The sequence below is a fragment of the Poecile atricapillus genome, chromosome W (assembly GCF_030490865.1).
Source record: "Poecile atricapillus isolate bPoeAtr1 chromosome W, bPoeAtr1.hap1, whole genome shotgun sequence".
NCBI classification, from domain to species: Eukaryota; Metazoa; Chordata; class Aves; order Passeriformes; family Paridae; genus Poecile; species Poecile atricapillus.
This window is the reverse complement of record NC_081288.1, coordinates 104,543,894-104,564,328: the sequence shown is the minus strand read 5'-3', so window position 1 is coordinate 104,564,328 and position 20,435 is coordinate 104,543,894. Positions and strand designations below refer to the sequence as shown.

The following is a 20,435-nucleotide window of genomic DNA, read 5'->3' as shown; positions in this document are numbered from 1 at the left end:
ACTATTACTGTTGCAGAGGATGTTTTAGGGCATTATCTTGAGCTCTGTCCCTCCATGTAGCCTGTATTTCTGCTTGAAATTAGAAGGCTGAGCTATGGTATATGTTGCTGCTCCAGAACAGTTCATTTTGTTATATGTTTGTCTGCTACCAAATATTTGTGGGCATTTCTCTTGTGAAACTGTTTGCTTCTCTTACAGTGCAGCATGAAATAGGTGCAATGTTTGTGAAAGCTCAGCAGGTTTGGTGTTGGAAAAATTGGGAAGGAATAGGAAAGCCAAAGATCACTTCCAGGTAGCTATTCTTTAGATTATTCTACTGTTCTGAGTCGTGGGTTGTCAGGACAGTAACTGGTGTTTTATCCAGCTGGATTTTGTCCTGATCATTTGAAATGCTTCCTTTTTCACCTCAGAGTAATTTGCAATCACAAATCTATTGCAGCAAGAAATGTTAACAGGAAAGAAATGTAAACACTCCAACTGTGTTTTACTTCCTCTAAATATCTATATGTTTGTGTTGAGAGAGTTATTGAATTAAGAATAAAGCTTTCCAGGCAGCCCTGGGAGCTGAGATAGATTCATCTTCTGAGGATCTGGAGGGAGAGAGAATGAGGTGTGCAACAGTGCTGGTTGGTATGTTGCCCAGGCAGTCACTGTGTTGGAATTTCAACATGGTAACAGAGGCTGTCCTATACCAGCTGCATTTACTTCCCACGAGAAAGTGGATTGGCATGGAGAACACTGAAGTTGAAAGAGAAAATTAGGGACAGGAGTTTCCTCTCTTGCACAATCCCTATTTAGGCATTTTCAATCACTACGTCTGACTGTGTATGAAAATGTTTAACTTCTTAATTGCTGAAAGATGTAATAACTTTCTCCAGGAAATTTGCCTCTTAGTATTTGAACAAATGTTACTTGAAGGGAAAGGGTGAAAAAAGTTGTGGCTCCCCATGTAACTTACTTTACTAAAGGATGAATAACATGGTAGTGAAGACCTGTATTAAAATTCAGCATAAGGTACAGATAAGACAGTCAAACACCTCATAGTCTTTAGTAATTTTATTTTTTTTCCCCAATGCTTCTCTTAATTTTTTTCCAGGACAGGTTTTAAGCATGTCTAACTAAGCAACAGGTATTGACAGTAGGTTTACTTTTTCAATTATCTTTCAAAGCTTTCTTGATAATAGCTTAAAAGTCTTTCTGAAATCCACAAAGTAGAATTTGAAAAGGAAAATATTTGTCCGTTTTACAGAATGTCTTTTCAGTTCAGCAGTCTCAAAACCATAATCACTTGCATTTCCCTTGACTCGGAGATTCAGCTCTGCCTAGGGAGACTAATGTGACCTGTCTGGTTTAAATGTTTTTGGGGATAGGCAGTCAGCTTTTTTAAAGCAGGTGAAGGGATGGGATCTCTCTATTCACACTGACACTAAGATTGCTTATACCTGTGAAAAACTTAAGAGAGACAAAATATTATTTTTCTTAGGGAAATTTCCTTTCTAAGGAAGTTAGTCATATGAAATAACTATTATTATTTTTAAATCCAGTATGAGTTGAGGGAGTGCCCTGATTACACATTTCCTGGAAGACGCTGTTGGTGACGTACCACTGACTAATGAAAAGCGCCAGTTAGAAGCAGCTCTTTTCTATTAACTATTTTGAAAGGAAAGAGTGTTTTAAAAGCACATGCCATTGACATTTACTTGTTCTTTCTTTTTTAACCCACCATCAGTGGGCCTGTTTACATCATTAGCAGCTATAGATTCATGGCCCTGGTTGGAAAACACTAAACTATTCTGATATAGCAAAATAAGTAAAGCCATAGGCTGATTGCTGTTATTTGCCATTAATGAGGGTATGCAGCTTAATGCCACAACCTAAAATTCAGAGAGGAAAAAGAGAAGCACAAAGGAGGCACAACAAGCATGACAGTAAATGAGTTGGATTTGCCATGAAAATCAGGATAATGCTTTATCTGCTGGTGAGCAGAAGCCTGTAAAGAGCTCTGTCCAGGGGTTAAGGATGGAGTTTTGCACATATATGAGAAATTCTGGTCAGAAAAGGGAAAAGCTGTAGGATAGAACTTCTCCATGTCATTGCTACTAGTTCAGGTTTTTCTAGTATGTGTTAAACTAGTGTCCAGGAACTCTGGGAGCAGATGAGCCAGAACTTCTAAATACCATTTTAGCTGTTATGTCTAAGGCTCTGGGAATTGTGTTGCTTATGCTTAGAAGAGCATGACTTGTGACTTGTGACTGCAATTTGTTCAACTCAAAATGACCTCCAAGCCTTACTGGAAGTCAGCTTAAACCACCCTCCCCCAACCAGAGAAGCATAAAAATATGCCCTCTCCTACTAATACCATAAGAGATTTTTTAGTTTTAAAATTGTAATCTTGCAACATTTTGTTTTGAGTTTAACCCCAGCAACATTAACATGACAGAATTATGCAAACAAGGAAATTTCCATGGGCTGAATTGCACAATTTCAAGAAACAATCTGAGTTATTAAATAAATATGAGCACTGATGCATTAGCATTGAAGGGCTGTGCATACTCTGTAGCTGTTGGAACAGAGAGAATAAATACACCTTTCTTCTTACCTGTTCATTTACTTAACACAGTATGAACAGTACCTGGCTAAGTATGTGTGCAGTGGCAAACCACAGGGGTTGTTTGGAGGGCTGCTGCCTGAGATTTACCATTCAGTCAAAGAGGTAGTACTAAAGGAAGACACAACACTACTGTAGGTGTTAGTGCTGTGCAGTGAAAGTCTAAAGTGTTTCCTAGTGTTTTAAAGATTTTCCTTTGTACTTTCATAGGATCCTTCATGGCCTGTGACAGCAGCTACTCTGGGATATAGTAAGAATTTCCAACTCCACCACAAATATTTCTGTGAAAGGTGCAATGCAGGTACCAAACCAGCAATGATATACATTTCAGCTTTCAGCAACATGCTGTACTTAAATAACATTATAGTCTTACTTGGAAACCTTAAGCCCACCAGAGTACATCCTAGGTACTCTACCATAAGTGAGCTACTAGGCTGTATTGTTTTACTGGTGTTTCCACTCTATAAATTCACCTCAGGCCCTGTCATGCCTGTAAGGGCAGAATGCCTTTTTTGTCTTTCAGTGCTATAGTTTCCATTATTACAAGGGTGCTTGGCTATTGTAGGGATGAGTCTTAACAGAAATTAAGATAATTAAGTGATTAAGGTAAGTAAAAATCCAGTACCAACATCTACCTTTACATGAGTGAAAACCAAAACCAGTAATGGCCATGAGCACGTTGATTTGGGATATGTCAGATGTGTAGCTGTTGGAGGAGTGGGATTCTAGAAGAATCATCCAGTGGGATTAATGACTGGAGCAGTCTGAGGAGCTGATGGAGCTGGTACTATTTTAAATAGGATTAGTGTAAAGAGGATTCAATTTGGGGATGCTTTCTGAAGGGCGATCTTCTAGTGCCCCAGCCTGCTTGATGGTTTTAGGGGAAGATACTTGGATTTACCCTGGGCGTTGCACGGGAGAAACAGCCAAATTCTCAGGAGGCTCAGTAACAAGTTTTTCTTGTGAACTTTAAAATATTCAAGGTACTCAGTAAATTTTAAAACATCCAGACAGAGTAAGGCACTTCAACTCAGCAAACTTTAACTTATCTAGTCTTGAGCCAGTCAACTGTTCCTCCAGTTCTCCTCCAGATCCACTTAGGGGTCTCTTCTAAACCTGGTGGCCTTAAAGTGCTGTGTGCTGCTCATGTGAATCTGGAGTTCTTGATGGAGTTTTCCAAGTCAAGGTTTTGAGAATGCCTGAGATGTGTGCAGAGCCTGAGATTTATTGACCTTCCTATGGTTATATCTTGCTGCAAAAACCTGTGTCCCATGCAGAATGAAGGTGTGTATATTTGTGGAAGGGATTAGAATTCAGACTGAAATGATGAGAGAGAGAGTTGATATGAGCAAAAGGATTGTGTGAGGAGTTAGGGAATTACAGAGCTGCTTTCTGTGAAACCAGAAGTGGAGTGAAACAAGAGACCTTTGGTCTGCTCTGTGAAAAAAAGAAAAACAGTGATCCAGACATACACTACCTGCACTGGGATAGAAAATGGGCATATTTGGCATCATGTGACTTGCAAATGTGTGTAAAACACATTATTCCAGCAGAAGCAGTTGATTTTTCTGAAGGCTTAGTCAATGAATATAAATGAATCAATGTACTTTTATATTTTATTGGGTGATTATCAACTGGTGAAACTCCTCAGGAGAATGATGGATGTGGTTTCTTTATTTGACTGTCAAACAGAGTGTTTATGTGTCATTCTTCAATTACATGAATTTGCCCAAGGCTTGCATTATTGGTAAAAACTGTCCCATTTGCTGTATTTAATGATCTACAGGTTATCAAGCCTTCTGCAATCTTTTACTGGCTGTGACAATTTATTGCATGATGCTCCTTGCTTTTCCTACCTAGAAGAAGGACCTTTGTAAGGATAAACACATTAATTTCTAGAAAATATGTTTAAATCTGCCAGTGAAAGGTGCTTATTTCTATTATTCCAGGGTTTAGGAATAATTCTGTCGGAAGAGGATGGAAAAATAGGGGATGTGGGTCAAAAGGCACTGACAGAAGTTTATCTAACAGGCTTGCCTTGAAAAACCATTTGAGGAAGGGTAACTGAATGCAGCAATGTACCTTTGCCCTGAGCAATGCTGAGAGAAGCTGGAGCCCCATAATGCCTTGTCCCAGCACATCTGTGTTTCCAGAGTCAGCACTGGATGGGTGGAAAGTCTGTAGCGCACACAACAGTAACTTGGAAGAGCACAGAGAGTGCAAAAACATGAGCTGGGACATGTTTCCTCATTTGTAGTTATCAGGACTTTGAATATGTGGCTGACACCTTAATTCTGCTCTGTAGTCCATCCTCCAAATGGTTACATGAGTCTGCAAACACTGACAGACAATGGCTGCATTTTGGAAAAGGTTTCTGGTGCTACTAGCCTAAGCAAAACTAGTTGGTGTGATTTTTCCCTTCCAGTGGTTGAATGCACATGCTGGGAACTTCAGAAAGAGTAGCTCTGACATTCTTTCCTCTGTGGCATTTTGCTGCATGTTCCTCTTCGAGGGCATAGAAACAACTGCAGATTTTCTACCATGTTTCCTATAGTATGAAAGGCAATGTAATCTTAATTCATTTTAAAAGACACTGATTTGACTGTTTGATGAAAAGGAGGGTTTGATCTTCCTGATGCCATTTCAGAAGGATATCAGCGAAAATGATCTGCAGCAGTGCAAAACTTGTGTAAAAGGAAAAGAGAATTAAGCTTCAATATTTGAGACCAATACTGATATTTACCTTTGTGTTAAAGGCCTTGGCATATGTTACATTTATGTAACAAGAGGGAAGTACTTCACATTAGTGGTGTTTTGCTGACCTGGGTGGTTTCTGTCAGTCATAGGTTTACAACTATTTACTTTCCAGGTAAATATAAAGATGACTACTAACTATGTAAATACAAAGAGGTGGCTATTAAAAGACAGTAGCTGTCCATGAAAAAACATGCTCCTTGGCAGTGCCACAGAGCTGTCAGCAACTATTGAGAGGTGAGTTAGGAAAGACAGAGTTGTTGCTAGTTGAGAGCTGTCTGATTATTTAAAATGAGACTCAACAAAATTAGTGCAGTAATGCATTAACATTTCCACCTTAAGTAAGCAATTTTAAGTGGAGGACATAAGGTCCTCATAGTCCAGGTATTTTGGAGAGCTTTAGAAAACAAAGAAACAATGTTGCTGGGGTTGGTTCAGAGCCAGCATTTCCAGTCCTTTCACATGAGGCTCTCTGGTGTTCTTAACGTTAAAGGAAATTAGGAAGTTCAGTCTCAGTCTATTACTTGTGTTGCTGTGATTGTTCTGGACTAGGTTCTGCTTTATCACATTCCATGCTTGTTGTGAGAGAAACAAGGTACTGAAACAGGAATCTTTGCAGAGATACTAAAGAATACAGATGAGGGAATCTCAGGCTGCACTGTCGCTGCCCGAATCGGCCTCTTTTGCCTCGGCTAGCTGTGGCCGATGTCAGCGGCAGGAGTGGGGAACCAGGCTAGCACTGCGAGGCTCAACCTGGAACCTCCAGAGCTCCTCTGCGCTCTGGCGTTGAGGCTTACAGGGCGACACGAGTTGTGACGAAGGGAGAAAGAGTGCTCAAACTCCTCCGATTTCCCAGGAACAAGTTTATTCCAACAGGTGCGGGGCTGGGATCACAGGGGAGAGGTCTGAGCCGAGACCCTGGGCACCCCCATGCGCCAGGTTTTAAGGACCGTGGGCGGCTCGTATGGTGACCAATGGGACAACAGCCACGGAGGGGTTAAGGGTGGGGATTACAATATGCAGGACCAATGGTAGGGACCCGGGGGGGGGGAAAGCAACTGTACAATCAATAGGGCGTCGAGGAAGGGATGATAGGCAGGGAAAGAACTGGAACAAAAGGTGGGGGTTCACATAGATTGACAGGGCTTAGGGGCAGGATTAGGGTGATGGATGGGGAACAATCTGGAAAAATGGGAAGGGTTTACCATGATGGGCACCTGGGGACAAACCATTCTTTATGACCGGGGAGCAACTGGGGTAAACCACCTCTGAACTTAATAAAACCAAGCAATATGGGCGGCAACATCTCCCCCTTTCCTTTTAAGAAACAGAGGAAGGCGTGGGGTCTAGGGGAGCAGAGGGTACAGCAAACCATTCAGGAGTGGGAGAGGGAAGAGGAGGAGGAGGGGAAAGAGGGTTTACATCAACATAGTCAACTTGCCGTGGGGGGAATAACAAAGAAAGGATAAATTGAATTAAACACTTCCGCAACACCGCGAATGTACCTAATAAAATTCACAAAAACAATCTATAATATGGTTCTTATAACAGAAGAGAGCCATCCGGAGACACCCCATCCTGCAGGAGCACGGTGGCTAGTGCGACGTTCGGGGTGGTCATCCTTCTGATGGCTCTCTAAAATTAAAGGAAAACAAATACTTCAGTTAACATAAAGGGAGAGCAAAAAATCAATAGAGAAAAGGGGTTCGAGACATTCCTCCTCCTCGTCGTCCTCGGGGGTTACTGGGGCGGCCTGCACGGACGCAGCGACATCCTCTTGCTCATCTGGTGGCCTGGTAGGATGTTTTGGGACATAAGGTTTCACCCACTTTTGTGGGATCCACCTTAGTCCCTGGGGCGAGGAGACGCAAGCGTAACCTCGCCCCCAGGTCACCAGATCGAATGGACCCATGATCTTTTGGGTCTCTGGGTCTCGGACCAGCACTGGAGGGCGATGTTGGAGCTCGTAGTTGCTGGTGGAGTTAAAGTGCAGTGCCACTGGAGGATTGGGATTAGTATCAGTACAGTTCAGAAAATTGATAGTAAACAGCGCCTTTGATAGCCTATCCTGAGGGGCGCAACCTTTCATTGAATCCCATTGACGTTTTAGGACGCGTTTGAGCGACTGGTGGGCTCGCTCTACAATCGCTTGGCCGGTGGGGGAGTGTGGGATGCCTCTCTTATGTGTCACTCCCCAACTCTGCAGGAATTCTTCCAGTTTCCTGGAAATGTATGCTGGGCCATTATCTGTCTTTAGCTCTTTGGGGACCCCCAGCACAGAGAAAGCCTGCAAGAGGTGTTTGCAGACCTGCTCGGCTTTCTCTCCTGTGTGGGCAGAAGCAAAGACTGCCCCTGAGAAAGTGTCTATGGATACATGTACGAACTTCAGCCCGCCAAATTCGGGAATGTGAGTTATATCCATCTGCCACACCTCACAGCTCCCCAGGCCTCGAGGGTTCACCCCCGCCCCTAGAGAGGGCATGACAGTGGTCTGGCAATGGGGGCATGTGGCCACAATGGCTCTGGCCTGATCCCGCCGCAGGTGGAATTGGCGGGCCAGGCCAGGCACATTCTGATGGAACATTTGGTGGCTCAGCTTAGCTTGTTGGAACCGATCGGGGAGCTGAGCCATGGAAACAGGGGCAGCGAGGGAATCAGCCATCTGGTTTCCCTCGGCTACTGGGCCGGGGAGATCCGTGTGCGACCTCACATGCATCACGAAGAATGGTTGCTTCCTGTGGGAAACAGTATATATTAATTTAGAAAGCAACTCGAACAATTTTGGGTTAGAGACCTCCTTCAGGGCAGCGTGTTCCGCTCTGGCAACCACCCCTGCAACATAGGCCGAATCAGTGACTAAATTGAAAGGTTCAGAGAACCTCTCAAAGGCCCTGACGACTGCATCCAACTCAGCAACCTGTGGAGATCCCTCCACATATTGAACATCTGCTTCCCACTGCTGAGTCTCAGGATTTTTCCAAGTCACCACAGACTTGTGAGATGCCCCGGATGCGTCAGTGAACACAGTCAGGGCTTTGAGGGGCTTCCTGCTCCGTACTTCTTTGGGAATTGGTTCGAATTTGGAATTGAAAAATTTGTGGGCAGGGGCATGAACAGAGACCTGGCCCTCAAAACTATCTAAAGCAATCTGGAGTGTCTCATTTTCCCGAAGTAACTGATTAAACATCTCTTTTGTCAGTTTATTTGGGGACTCTTTGTCCCGAGACAAGCTGACTGGTACCCGAATGCATGCAAAGTCGCACCCAGCCATCTCCCGAAGCCTGGCCCGAGCTCTGCCGATGAGCTGAGCCATCAGCTCCTGTGGCCGGGTGACACTTTTGGACCTTTGATGGCTCAAAAAAACCCACTCTATGATTAAGAGGGGATCCTTTGAGTCCTGGTCCCACTGAAAAATCAGCCCACTGAGGTGTGGCATTCTCCCGAGCACAATAAACTCAAAAGGCAGGGTCGGTTCGTACCGATGCGCCTGTCTTTCAACAAGGGCCTCTTCTACTTTCTCCAGGGCTTTCCTCGCTTCTGGGGTCAGGGTCCTGGGAGAACTCAGCTCTTTCTCCCCCTTCAAAAGTGTGAAGAGGGGGGCTAGGTCTTCAGTGGAAAGGCCCAGCCAAGGCCTGACCCAGTTTAAGGTCCCACACAGCGAGTGAAGGTCTGACAAGGTTTTCGGATTGCTGTTTATTGCCAATTTTTGAGGCACAACGGTCCTCTCAGCAATCCGCAGACCCAGATACTTCCAGGGTGGCATCCGTTGAACTTTATCCTCCTGGAGTTGAAAGCCTGCAGATGTTAAAGCCTTAACCACTCGGTCAAGTGATCGGGTGAGTAGATCGTCATGGGGGGCGCATACTAGGACATCATCCATATAGTGATGGATGATGACCTCCCCCATCTCTTTGCGCACGGGAGACAGCAATGAGGAGACATACCACTGGCAGATGGTGGGTGAATTCTTCATGCCTTGTGGCAACACCCGCCAGTGGAATCTCCTCATTGGGGCTTCTCGGTTGAGGGTGGGCACCGAGAAGGCAAACCGTGGGGCGTCATCAGGGTGCAAGGGAATTTGAAAGAAGCAGTCTTTTATATCAATTACGGCCAGATTCCAATTTCGGGGGAGCATCGTTGGAGTAGGCATCCCTGGTTGGAGGGGTCCCATGTCAACAATGATTTTATTGATGGCACGAAGGTCGTGAAGGAGCCGCCACTTGTCTTTCCCCGGCTTCCGGATAACAAATACCGGGGAGTTCCAAGGGCTGGTAGTCTCTACAAGATTACCTTTTAATAATTGCTCCTCCACGAGCTCGTTGAGCGCTCTTAATTTGTCTTTTCGAAGCGGCCACTGATCAATCCAGATTGCTTCATCAGTGGTCCAATCAAGTTTTTGGAAGGGGCGCTCTACAGTGGCCGCTATTAAAAATCCCGAGGGGTTTTCGGGATTTCAATCTTTACCCCCCATTGTGACATAAGGTCTCTCCCCCACAAGGGAACCTGGAAATCCGCAATGAATGGGCGTAAATTTGCCAATTGCCCATCCGGCCCCATAATTTGCACTACGCTCCTTGATACTTGCGCTAATTGAGTACCCCCTATACCCTGAATTTTCCCTGCCACAGGTTGCAGCTCCCAATGTGACGGCCATCTCCTCTGGGGGATGATCGTCACATCTGCCCCCGTATCAAGCAGACCCTTCAGATGGACAGATTCCGCACCCTGCTTGATGCTGCAATCGATGATGGGTTTGTCCTCACTCACTATTTCTGTCCAGTAGACGCCTGGTGCGTGGTCGTCCACTGGGACTCCCTCCGGGACAGGAACATATTGGGCTATGATTTGCCCCTTTGGGAGAAAATATGGTGGGTGAATGCAGCGCGCTAAGAGGAGGAGATCTTCCGGACCCTCTGGGAAGGTGATCGGGGAGATTTCAATCTCTGGGGGTGTGTGTTTAGTGTCCCCGATGGCGATGTACTTACAGTCACATCCAGTGTTTTTCTTGCCTCCCTCCAGTGGATCCACAGCAACTACTGTCCAGTGCTGGGTTTGAAAGAGGATGTCCTTGGTGGTGGTTAGATGTCGCGTCCGGTTGGGTGTCCAAGCCTGATGTGAAAAGCCCCCCTCCCCCGCAAGGCCTGCCCCATTTATCGCTTCGCGCGGGGCAGGCTCGCGCAGCTCCCCTAGTTTTTTTTTATTATTGTATTGTTTGCCCTCGCCCCCTCACTGCTCCCTTGGCTAGGATGCTCTGCCGGGCAGTCCCTAGCTAGATGTCCAGGTTGCCTGCAGCGGAAACACAGTGGTTGACGCGCTGGTGATGGTGGAAACTGCGTCACTGCTGCCGTAGGCGCTCGTCTCAACTGTTGCGGTGGGATGGCTCTGGACATCCCCATCATCGGCACCTTCCTGGAGCAGGCTTCGATGAGGATGTCTAGTGTCGGGGTTGGGTAGAGAGGCAAACTGAAAATTATCTGTTTACAAATGTCATTGGCATTGGCTTTTGCCACTTCTAATACAAGCTGTTCTTGTAGATTTGCCTCTTCTACTTGCTTCTCTGCCTGGGCTTGCAATCTATTGATAAACTTATTAAAAGGTTCATTAGGGAGCTGGAAAATACTCATTAAATTTATCTGGGGTCCCTCCTCAGGTAATGTATTGAAAACCTTTTCTGCGGCCTCCATGATTTTAATCAGGACAGGCCGGGGTAATACCCTGGCCTGCTCCTCTGGCTTGTCCCAATTTCCCTCACCGCACAAGTGATCTAAAGTCAGAGGGACTCCATCTATACATCTATCAATACTGTGCAAGAGGCTTGGAAGGATGGTCTCTAATGATCTCTTCCACCCCTGTTTCCACAACCTGAAGTCAGCTGTGGAAAGGAGGCAGGAAAACAGCTCCTTCAGATCACTGGGCACCATTTCGTTCGCAGAAAAGGTAGCTTTTAATAGACCTTTAAAATATTCACTACCTCTCCCAAACTCCTTCTGTGCCTTGCACAGCTCTCTCTTAGTCTGGAAGGAGAGGGCTTCCCATTCCCGGGACCGCCCCCCCCTTCCACTAGAAGTCACCGGTGCGGCAAGGGGGATTTCTACCTGTTCCGGGTTCTGGCTTCCAGGCTTACCACCTCTAGCTCCCAAAGCATGGGAACCGGGTGTGGTACCGTGGGAACCGGAAGAAAGGGCGTGGGAACCAGGAGCCGGAGGGGGCGGGACTGGAGGACCGACTGAGGAGGAGGGCAAGGGGGAGGAGCGGCAATCAGAAAAGGCGGGGTTTAGGTGCATGACTTCAGAGGGGCCCGCCCCTGAGGAGGAGGAGGTTTTCGAGGGGAACTGGGTGGAGTTAGGGTAGGGAGAAGGGGTGGAGCTAGGGAGGAAAGGGTTGTTCATGGGGGTCTGAAAGGGATTATGGGGAGAAGAGGCACAAGGGAAGGTCCCAGCCATGTGGTCCCCGCCATTTTGTGCCCTCCGGGAGCCCTCTTGAGGGTTAGGAGAGGGGTAGGGGAACACAGGGGAACATTGGAAACTGGGGGAAACTGAGGCACGGGGGTCTGAGGGTGAAAACTGGGGACTTGCAACTTGGGAAATGTTTAGCTGAGGGTTTGTAACTGGGGAGACGGGGGAATCGAAAAGTGCTCTGGTAACTTGGCCAGGGCTACCAGGGCAGGGGTTCTGGGAGAGACGTGGGGGGCCAGGGATCCTGTTACCCTTGGGGGAACCCTGAACAGGACAATTTGCCCTGCAGGTCGCTCCACAGGTCTCCCTCAACTCGGGATCAGGGGGAGAGGAACACGGGGATGGGAAAACTGGGGAAACTGGGGCAGTTTGTGGCGTTTGCTGTTGCATTTTTTTTTCTTTTATTACGGCAGACTGAATTAAGATAAACAATGTTACAAATTTGTCAGCCGATGTATCTCCTTCATTTACTAACTCTGTTAACTTTATTCCGACTTCATTCCAAAACTCTACGGTGTTTGCTCTGTCTGGGGTGAAGTTGGGGAAATGCAGGAACAGCCATCTCACAAACTGTTTCACCCTCTCACGAGAAAACCGTCTACTCTGTCCTTCAAGGGTAGTCACAACTTGGTAGAAAACTCTTTTTTGCTGTGCTGACAGACGTGCGCCCATCTTTTTAACCCCAGCACAGCAATTCCCACCACCCCCTGCAGCTAAAGGCACACGTAACAAAGTACGGGTCTGAACCGGGCTACCCCACACTCCCTCCCCGAGGGATTCTCAACACACAGCAGGGGGAGCTGCACACCAACACACAGCAGGGGGAGCTGCACACACTTGCACACCCCCTCGTCCCCCACGTGGGGCTACTCACCCAATTCCGGACCGGTGCTGCAGGAGACGTCCACAAACCCCGAGGCGATCGTCGGCACGTCGACGGTTGCCACCTCGATCCCCAGGAGCAGCACTCGACAAAAATGAGTCTGCTCTACCGGGGATAGCTGCCGCTCACAGTCTTTTGTAAAATCCACACAAGTGCGTAGATTCACCGACTTCTCCGGGGGTCTCCACGCTTCACGAGAGGCCCCGCGTTGAGCGTCATCTGTCGCTGCCCGAATCGGCCTCTTTTGCCTCGGCTAGCTGTGGCCGATGTCAGCGGCAGGAGTGGGGAACCAGGCTAGCACTGCGAGGCTCAACCTGGAACCTCCAGAGCTCCTCTGCGCTCTGGCGTTGAGGCTTACAGGGCGACACGAGTTGTGACGAAGGGAGAAAGAGTGCTCAAACTCCTCCGATTTCCCAGGAACAAGTTTATTCCAACAGGTGCGGGGCTGGGATCACAGGGGAGAGGTCTGAGCCGAGACCCTGGGCACCCCCATGCGCCAGGTTTTAAGGACCGTGGGCGGCTCGTATGGTGACCAATGGGACAACAGCCACGGAGGGGTTAAGGGTGGGGATTACAATATGCAGGACCAATGGTAGGGACCCGGGGGGGGGGAAAGCAACTGTACAATCAATAGGGCGTCGAGGAAGGGATGATAGGCAGGGAAAGAACTGGAACAAAAGGTGGGGGTTCACATAGATTGACAGGGCTTAGGGGCAGGATTAGGGTGATGGATGGGGAACAATCTGGAAAAATGGGAAGGGTTTACCATGATGGGCACCTGGGGACAAACCATTCTTTATGACCGGGGAGCAACTGGGGTAAACTACCTCTGAACTTAATAAAACCAAGCAATATGGGCGGCAACACTGCACTAGAGAAGTTGTTCCAGTGAGATGATCCATGTCCTCTGACTCAGCCTCTCTTGCAGCCACAGACTGAGACATTGAACTACTTCAGCTATGTAAGGTCTGGTTGCGATAGAGAAATCTGATCTAACAACTTTCTTTCCTCTCTTCCCATATCCTTAAACACACCAGAATTCAAATGTTTTGACCATGGGGCTCATTATGGCTTATATCTGCTGTCTGTTGTGTTTCAGGTTTTTTAAAACTTTTTAAATTCTATCCTAATTGGTATAGTCTTTCTTCACACAGCACAACACCATCTCCAGAACCCATAAGTATGAAAACCATCTAGCATACATTAAAGACCCACTAAACATCAATTTTTATTTCAGTTGCAGAATAGACTAAAGGGAAAAATGAGGGAAACAGGCCAGTGAAAAGGGAGGACAGGCTTGATCAAGGGAACACGAAGAGACTTGGTTTGTGTCCAAATCATGCCGGCAATGATTGTAAATAAACACTTGGTGGTGATTCAGTGGATTCTGCTAAGTGAATGGACAGTATCTGTCCTGTCTTTGAAGAACTGTCCATGCACATCCATCCCCTAACATTAAACAAACTACAGGTGTATCTGTGAGCTCAGGTGTATCTTCCAGGCCTGGAGGTATCAGACAGCAATGCAGGTTCTCAAAGCTCAAAATGACCTTTGTGTCTCAGGGTTATTCCAAGGCTGAGGCAAAGTAATGTAAAGTGGCTCTTCTCTAATCTACTGTCGTGGTTTTAAACTAGTAATTAACAAAAAGGGGAAAAAAGGAATTATTTATTTCTTGCTGTGAGATATGGATTAAAATAAGAGCAAACCAGGCATAAAACTTAAAAGGAATAAAGAAGAGTTTATTGACAAACTACAAGAATAAGAACACCAGAATAAACTTTTAGAAAAACCTTTTCATTTCTCACTGCTCACTATTCTTTTGTTTACATGACAACAGAGACAAAAACTGTATAATTTTGATGGTTTAAACAGTTCTAATTCTTTCCATAGTCTTTTCCTCAGTTTCTGTAGAGAAACAGAAGTTCCTTTCTGTTAATTTATGGAGTTTGTCACAAGAAAACTATTTTTGTTATAGTTTCTCGTTTCTCTGATATCAGCTGCTCAGAGCTACTGTTATTAAAGCCCACCCCTCTCATTCCACATCACTCTGAAAATGTGTTATGGGTCATGAGTTTGAAGATAGCATTTTTAAGGATAAGTTAGTCAAAGGCAAAAAAGTATTCTTCATCTGCTTCTGTGAGCTTCACTAAGAAACAGTTTTTCTCATTGCCTCTCAAGGCTTCAAATTTCTCAGCACTTCACTATACCACAATTACTTCACTTATTACTTAAATTTACACTTTGAACACCTTATTCCTCTCCATACTCTATTATGAATTAAAGGGGTTTTTCTCAAGACTTTATTGTCCATTTCCATAGTTTTAACAGAAAGATATTTCAGCTTAATTAAAGCATCTCCTTAATTCTCTACCTTTCTTGAAGTCTCTTTTCTTTCTTGCCACTAGTAGTTTATAAAGTCTCTTTTCATGTTGATCACTCTCCTTTTCTCTCTCTGGATGAAAAGATTAATCCGCAAGTCTCATCTGGATAAGAAAGAGTTAAAATCTTGCCCAAGCTTTTGTAGATGGTTCGGTGATCTCTGCTGAACAGGAGCTAGAGCCGTCTGCGCTGGAAAGTTCTTTATAGCTGCTTTTAGAGAGCGTGGTCTCTGTCTTTGCTTGCTGCAAGTTCAGAGTTCCTTTCTTCTTTCACTCAGCAGTTTTCTAGTGAATGTAGTTACAGCAAAACCTCCAGCTGAACCAGAGATCGGGCCGAGCCCGGCCCAGCCCGACCTAGCTCGGGGCAAGCCTCATCTCCCGGCCGGGAGACGAGAGACGCGGCGGGCCCGGCTCGGCCCCGGCCCGGCCCCGGCCCGGCCCCCGCCCGGCCGCATGGCTTGGGCAGGGAACCGGAGGCCAGCCGGAGCTCCGCCACGCTTCACAGTCAGGAAAACAAAAGAGCACCACAGACTTCTGGGTGTACACTTTAAGGTGGGGTTCACGAGTTGATTCTACTTTTCAATGGCTAAAACTGCTGTCAATTCTCAGCAATGACCGATAATTAGTCAAGAGAAAAGACTCCCAGGAGACCCCAGCAACTTTAACTTTCTTAAAGGTAAAGGAACTTTATGACATCTACGTAGTAGAGACTTTGTTGGTGGCTGGTGCTTCCTGCTTTCCCAAGCACTGACTTCCCAACTGATACAAAATTGTCATGGAAAGTGATAGAGAAAGTTTAACTGGATGGTACAGCATCAGAAGGGGGAGAGAAGCCAAGAAAAATCCATTGTCAACCGAACAAATTAAAAAATTAGAGAACTCAGCATTTTGTCAGTCACTTCACCCCCTGGCATTTCCTTCACAGTTAGGACTTTAATCATCAGTAAAACAATAATAACAAAACATGTACAAGGATTCCAACCATCAGCTATTATAATTCTCTTCAACACAGCAAGACGCTCTTCAGCAAATAACCATTAAGAGATTAAGTCTCTTTTATGAATAGATTGTTTGGTATGCTGAAGGCAATGTATTGGACATATTTTCACAGGCTTAAGGAGTGGAAAACCTTGGCAACATGCTAATTGTCTATACCTGGCATAGAGGCAATATGAAAGCCTTGGTAGTATTCTTTGCTTTTGACCAAAGTAGCATTCACTGGGGATGGCTTGCTAATGTAGCAGCCCTTGCTTTGACTGCTGATAAATGTGAGTGTATATTATGATGATGCTTTCACACCAAGATTCTGGAATACCATTTTTGCTGAGGGACTTGCAAAACTTTTAGAGTTCCCCCACGAAAGGGGGTATTAATGTTATTACCTTTGTTCATTTTGGAGAAGGGAAAACGGAGGCTCCAATTTCACCAAATACAAATACAGTGTACCAGGGTCATATAATGCCCCTGCTGAAAATGTTGGCCCTTCTGCTGCTTTGGCTGTTATTCTCACCTGCATGCTGGCTGCTGGCAAAATTTCTTTTTCTGTTGCTCAAATATTCAGACTGAGAAATTCCTCTGGGTTAAAACTAATGTTGGAAGAAAATAGTTGGGGTTTGGTTCTTTTACCTTGCTAATTTCTTTGACTGGAGTGTTTGTATAGCTACTTGAACACTAACAAGTTTCACGGGAGCTATGTGAAAACTGGAATATGAGATGGGAGTAGATAGGACTTACTTATTGTGACAGTGCCACCTTAAATCAACCTAAAGCGCTCATAAAACTCTGCCCTGAGATACACATAAAATAGCCTTTTGAAGTGCTTGTTCACATCACTTTTGGGGGCTCCCCCAAGTCAGCTTTACTCTGATTAAGCTAATATGTACAGGGTCCCAGTCAAACACAGTCTTGTGGCGCTGCATCTGAATTTCAGCCAGCCTGCCCAGCACACAGAGGCCACAGATGAGCAGAAAGTGCAGAGATGGCATCAACAGTGCAAGATGCAGAATCCAGTAATCCTCATCTGTGTTCTCTGAAGCAGTGAAAAGACATTCCCCACTGCGTGATAGTAGTACTTAATTGGTTTTGATGGGTTTTTTCCTTCTGTTTTTATAATGGCTGATTTATAGGTGTGACGCCTCTACTCCTCAAATGTAATAGCAGCTGGGGAAAAAAAAGGACAAGGAAGCAATTTTTCCTGAAGTTTATTTCTTGGCAAGGTAAGGTTTTCAGCTTTAAAAGGATGTATGAGGCAGAGAGAAGTCATGTAAACATGTTCACATGTGCCAAGGTTCCTTTAGCTTTTGTCTGAATGCCTCCCAGAACACACTGACCGTGGTTCATTGTGCTCTCATAGGAACTTGGTATTAAATTGTGAATTCCATATACACACAAGATAAAGAGAAAACAAGTGAGGCTGTATCATATCTCTTACAAAAACTCTGAGTCTTCATTATTTCCTCTCCCTGGTTTCTGAAATACTTTTAATCTGAAAATAATGAAAGCTGTGGTCATCCCAAGGAAAATTAGAATAAACACAACTGGATGAGGTCCATTAAGGAGTGTTTCAATCATCTGCTGCTGTGCTCCTGCAAAAGTCTTCCACCTTATCTCTGCAGCTGAAAGGGTATCACTCAGAAGAATGAGACTTCACATTTTTAGAAGCCTGATAGGGATCAAAAGAAGTCAAGTGGTAATAAACTCTGTGTCAGTGATTTGCTTTATGATTTAATAGTCCAGTATCTGGTTTTTATTTTTTTTTTTTTTTTTAGTGTATTGCAGGAAAACCACTGCTACATTGCTTTATTCAGGCAAGGTCCTTGTTTCATTGCATTATAAAGGTATTGGTTGGTGCGTGTATGAGCGGTCTTTGCATGTGCAAGGGCATATTTAACTTTGAACATGGAGACACAATGTTTTGACTTTTGCTGATGATGTCATGTGAATAATGTCACATCCCTGTGGGGTGGATGCAGAGGCAGGTACCTACACAACTGGATAGCACTGGGGATGTCCTCTGCAGCTTCTCAGAAGAAGCTCATCCAAAATTCAGGAGTCCATATCCCTGGTGCTGGTCATCTTTTTAAACTTCATCCAAGTTTCTGCCACATAAATGATGGGTGTTATGATTTTTAGCTTAGCAAAATGCTGTTAGGAACAAAGAAGAAAAAGCTGTAGTATTTTCCTCCTGTCAGCTCTGCCTTAGGAGGCAGATTTTGGTGCTTGCAGGCTGAAATCTCCTAGGATTTACTGTGTTCCCCTCTCAGAAAGCTTCTTGAAACATGGCTGCTGCTCACAGCTCTAAGCACGCTTAAGTATGTCTCAGTTTCTGTTCTGTCTTTCAATTCAGGGGCTATGCTGAGAAATACTTTGGGTTGATAATCTTCATTCTAAGCATGAGGAGGTTTGTTTTTCTGAAACAGGAATGAGGTGCTGAATGAGGTCACCACATCAATAATTCTTGCTTATTGATAATCTGTCATGTGCATTTATCAGCAGCTGATAAAGATGAGAAGGATATTGTTGTGATATAGATCACAGCAGGTCTCAGAGTCAGTCAGCCCATTTTAGACTGTGAGATCAGATATGCACCTAGTGCATCCATGTTCTTGGTTCACACCTGCTGATGGAATTCATGAAGTCATTCAGTGTGTGTGTGTCTACATCTGCTTCGTCAGCTCTTGGTGATCTGCAGAAATTTGTTGCTGCTTTAAAAGATGGATCTTGATCAAATAACCAGTTATCACCCTGGCTACCTGATGTATTTTTTCTTTATACTATGCCTACTTTAAAAAACTACAGTCATCTTGTACTACTTTGCACTAGATTTCTCTTTCTTTGTATTTACTTGCAGATGGGTGTGTTTAAGCATGTGTTTAAATTTCAGTGCTTTTATGTCTCACTGTCTGAGAATGGGAGAGGAAGATGGGGAACTGCCAATGAGGAAATAGTGTCTGAAAGCTAGAAGAATGGAAATAGTGAGAAGTCAGGCACATTTTTAGGGAGGTGTAATGTGGAAAATAAAATCCCAATACAAATCTAAATGTCCCTAAAAGTCTTGGAATCCTGTGTGGAAACTAACCCAGGGTACTTGCATATGAACGAACAATTTGTGTATAAAATCCCAAGTTCTCTATGGATTGTACAATGCCCACAGCAGATCTTTCAAAGTGCATGAGGGTAAAGACTACTGGACAGGGTATAACATTGGCACTTTCAACATAAAAAATTATCTGGTCCAGAGAGCAAAACATTCCAGGAAATGGTGCAATTGTATAATTGCAAAGTATAATAAATATATCGCTAAAGCTTTTGTGGCATTATTAGATGTTCAGAAGAAAAGTAAGTACTAAACTCACTGTAAGTGTCCAACTGGTAGTCCTTGGTGTCATGGCCTAATCTATACTGTAGGACAGTTCTCTGTCACACTGCCTTCCTTGAAAGTGGGAAACATCTACTGTAGTACCTGCTGGATTAACTCTAGCACTTTTCCTTACTGCCTTGGATTGTCTAAGTGTTTGAGGAGGAAGCTTCAGCCATCTCCCTGGTGTGTGGGAAGGTTGCTGAAGTCTGGGTGCTATGCTCTTACCTGCATAGTCCATCACTCCATTCCTGGTGACTTCCTAATGAAGTTTTGTCTCACAGCAAGGTTAGCTCTGAAGTATTTTCATTGCCTTGGGGAATTTTTTGGTTTTTTTTCTTTTGCAAAAAACTCCTGAAGTAAATCACCTCTGAAAAAATAGTTGAATTCTTAGAGATCTGTTTTCCTTAAAAACCAAAGGAAAAGCTTTGCCTCTGAACCTGCATGTTTGAATTCTTGATTGACCTGATCTGATGTTTGATAGTAGAATATAATGTTTCTGATGGTGGCATAGAAATATATAATTTTTTCTGCCTTGGTCTCCCAGATAGGCCAATCCTGCAGTGCATTTGGCAGAGCCTTGCCAGCAAGTAGAGAGAGGGGATTCCTTCTGTCTACTTAGCCCTGTGAGTCTGTACCTGCAGTGATTTGTCCAGTCCTTGTTTTCCCAGTGCAGGTAAGAAATGGACATACTGGAGGAAATCCAGTGAAGGACCAGAAGCTTATTAAGGGACAGAAGCATCTAACATGAGAGACTGTGAGAGCTGCAGCTATTTACCATCAAGAAGAGAATGCTTAGGTGTGTCTTGTCAGTATGTATATTTGGTGGAAAAAAGTGAAGAAGACATAGAAAATGGGCATAAACTGAAATGCAAAATAATCCATTTACACTGAAGAAAAACTCCTCTAGTGGGAGCATGATCAAACACTGCAACAGGCTACCCAGAATGGTTCTAGAGTCTCTAGATACTCAAAACCTCAGCGGATGTGGCCCAGAGCA

At 44.8% G+C, this 20,435-nt stretch overlaps 1 protein-coding gene across 2 annotated transcripts in view; it reads left to right on the top strand.

The window, feature by feature from the left end:
• Nucleotides 1-20,435, top strand: part of LOC131591923 (transcription factor ETV6) — a 135,831-nt gene that overhangs the window by 62,782 nt on the left and 52,614 nt on the right. The window contains exon 3 of one of the 2 annotated variants that reach the window (XM_058863045.1): nucleotides 17,205-17,294. The exons of the other annotated variant lie outside the window; for it this stretch is intronic. Coding sequence (XP_058719028.1) covers nucleotides 17,205-17,294 — 90 coding nt within the window. The remainder of the gene's footprint in view (nucleotides 1-17,204; nucleotides 17,295-20,435) is intronic. 2 annotated transcript variants of the gene reach the window in all.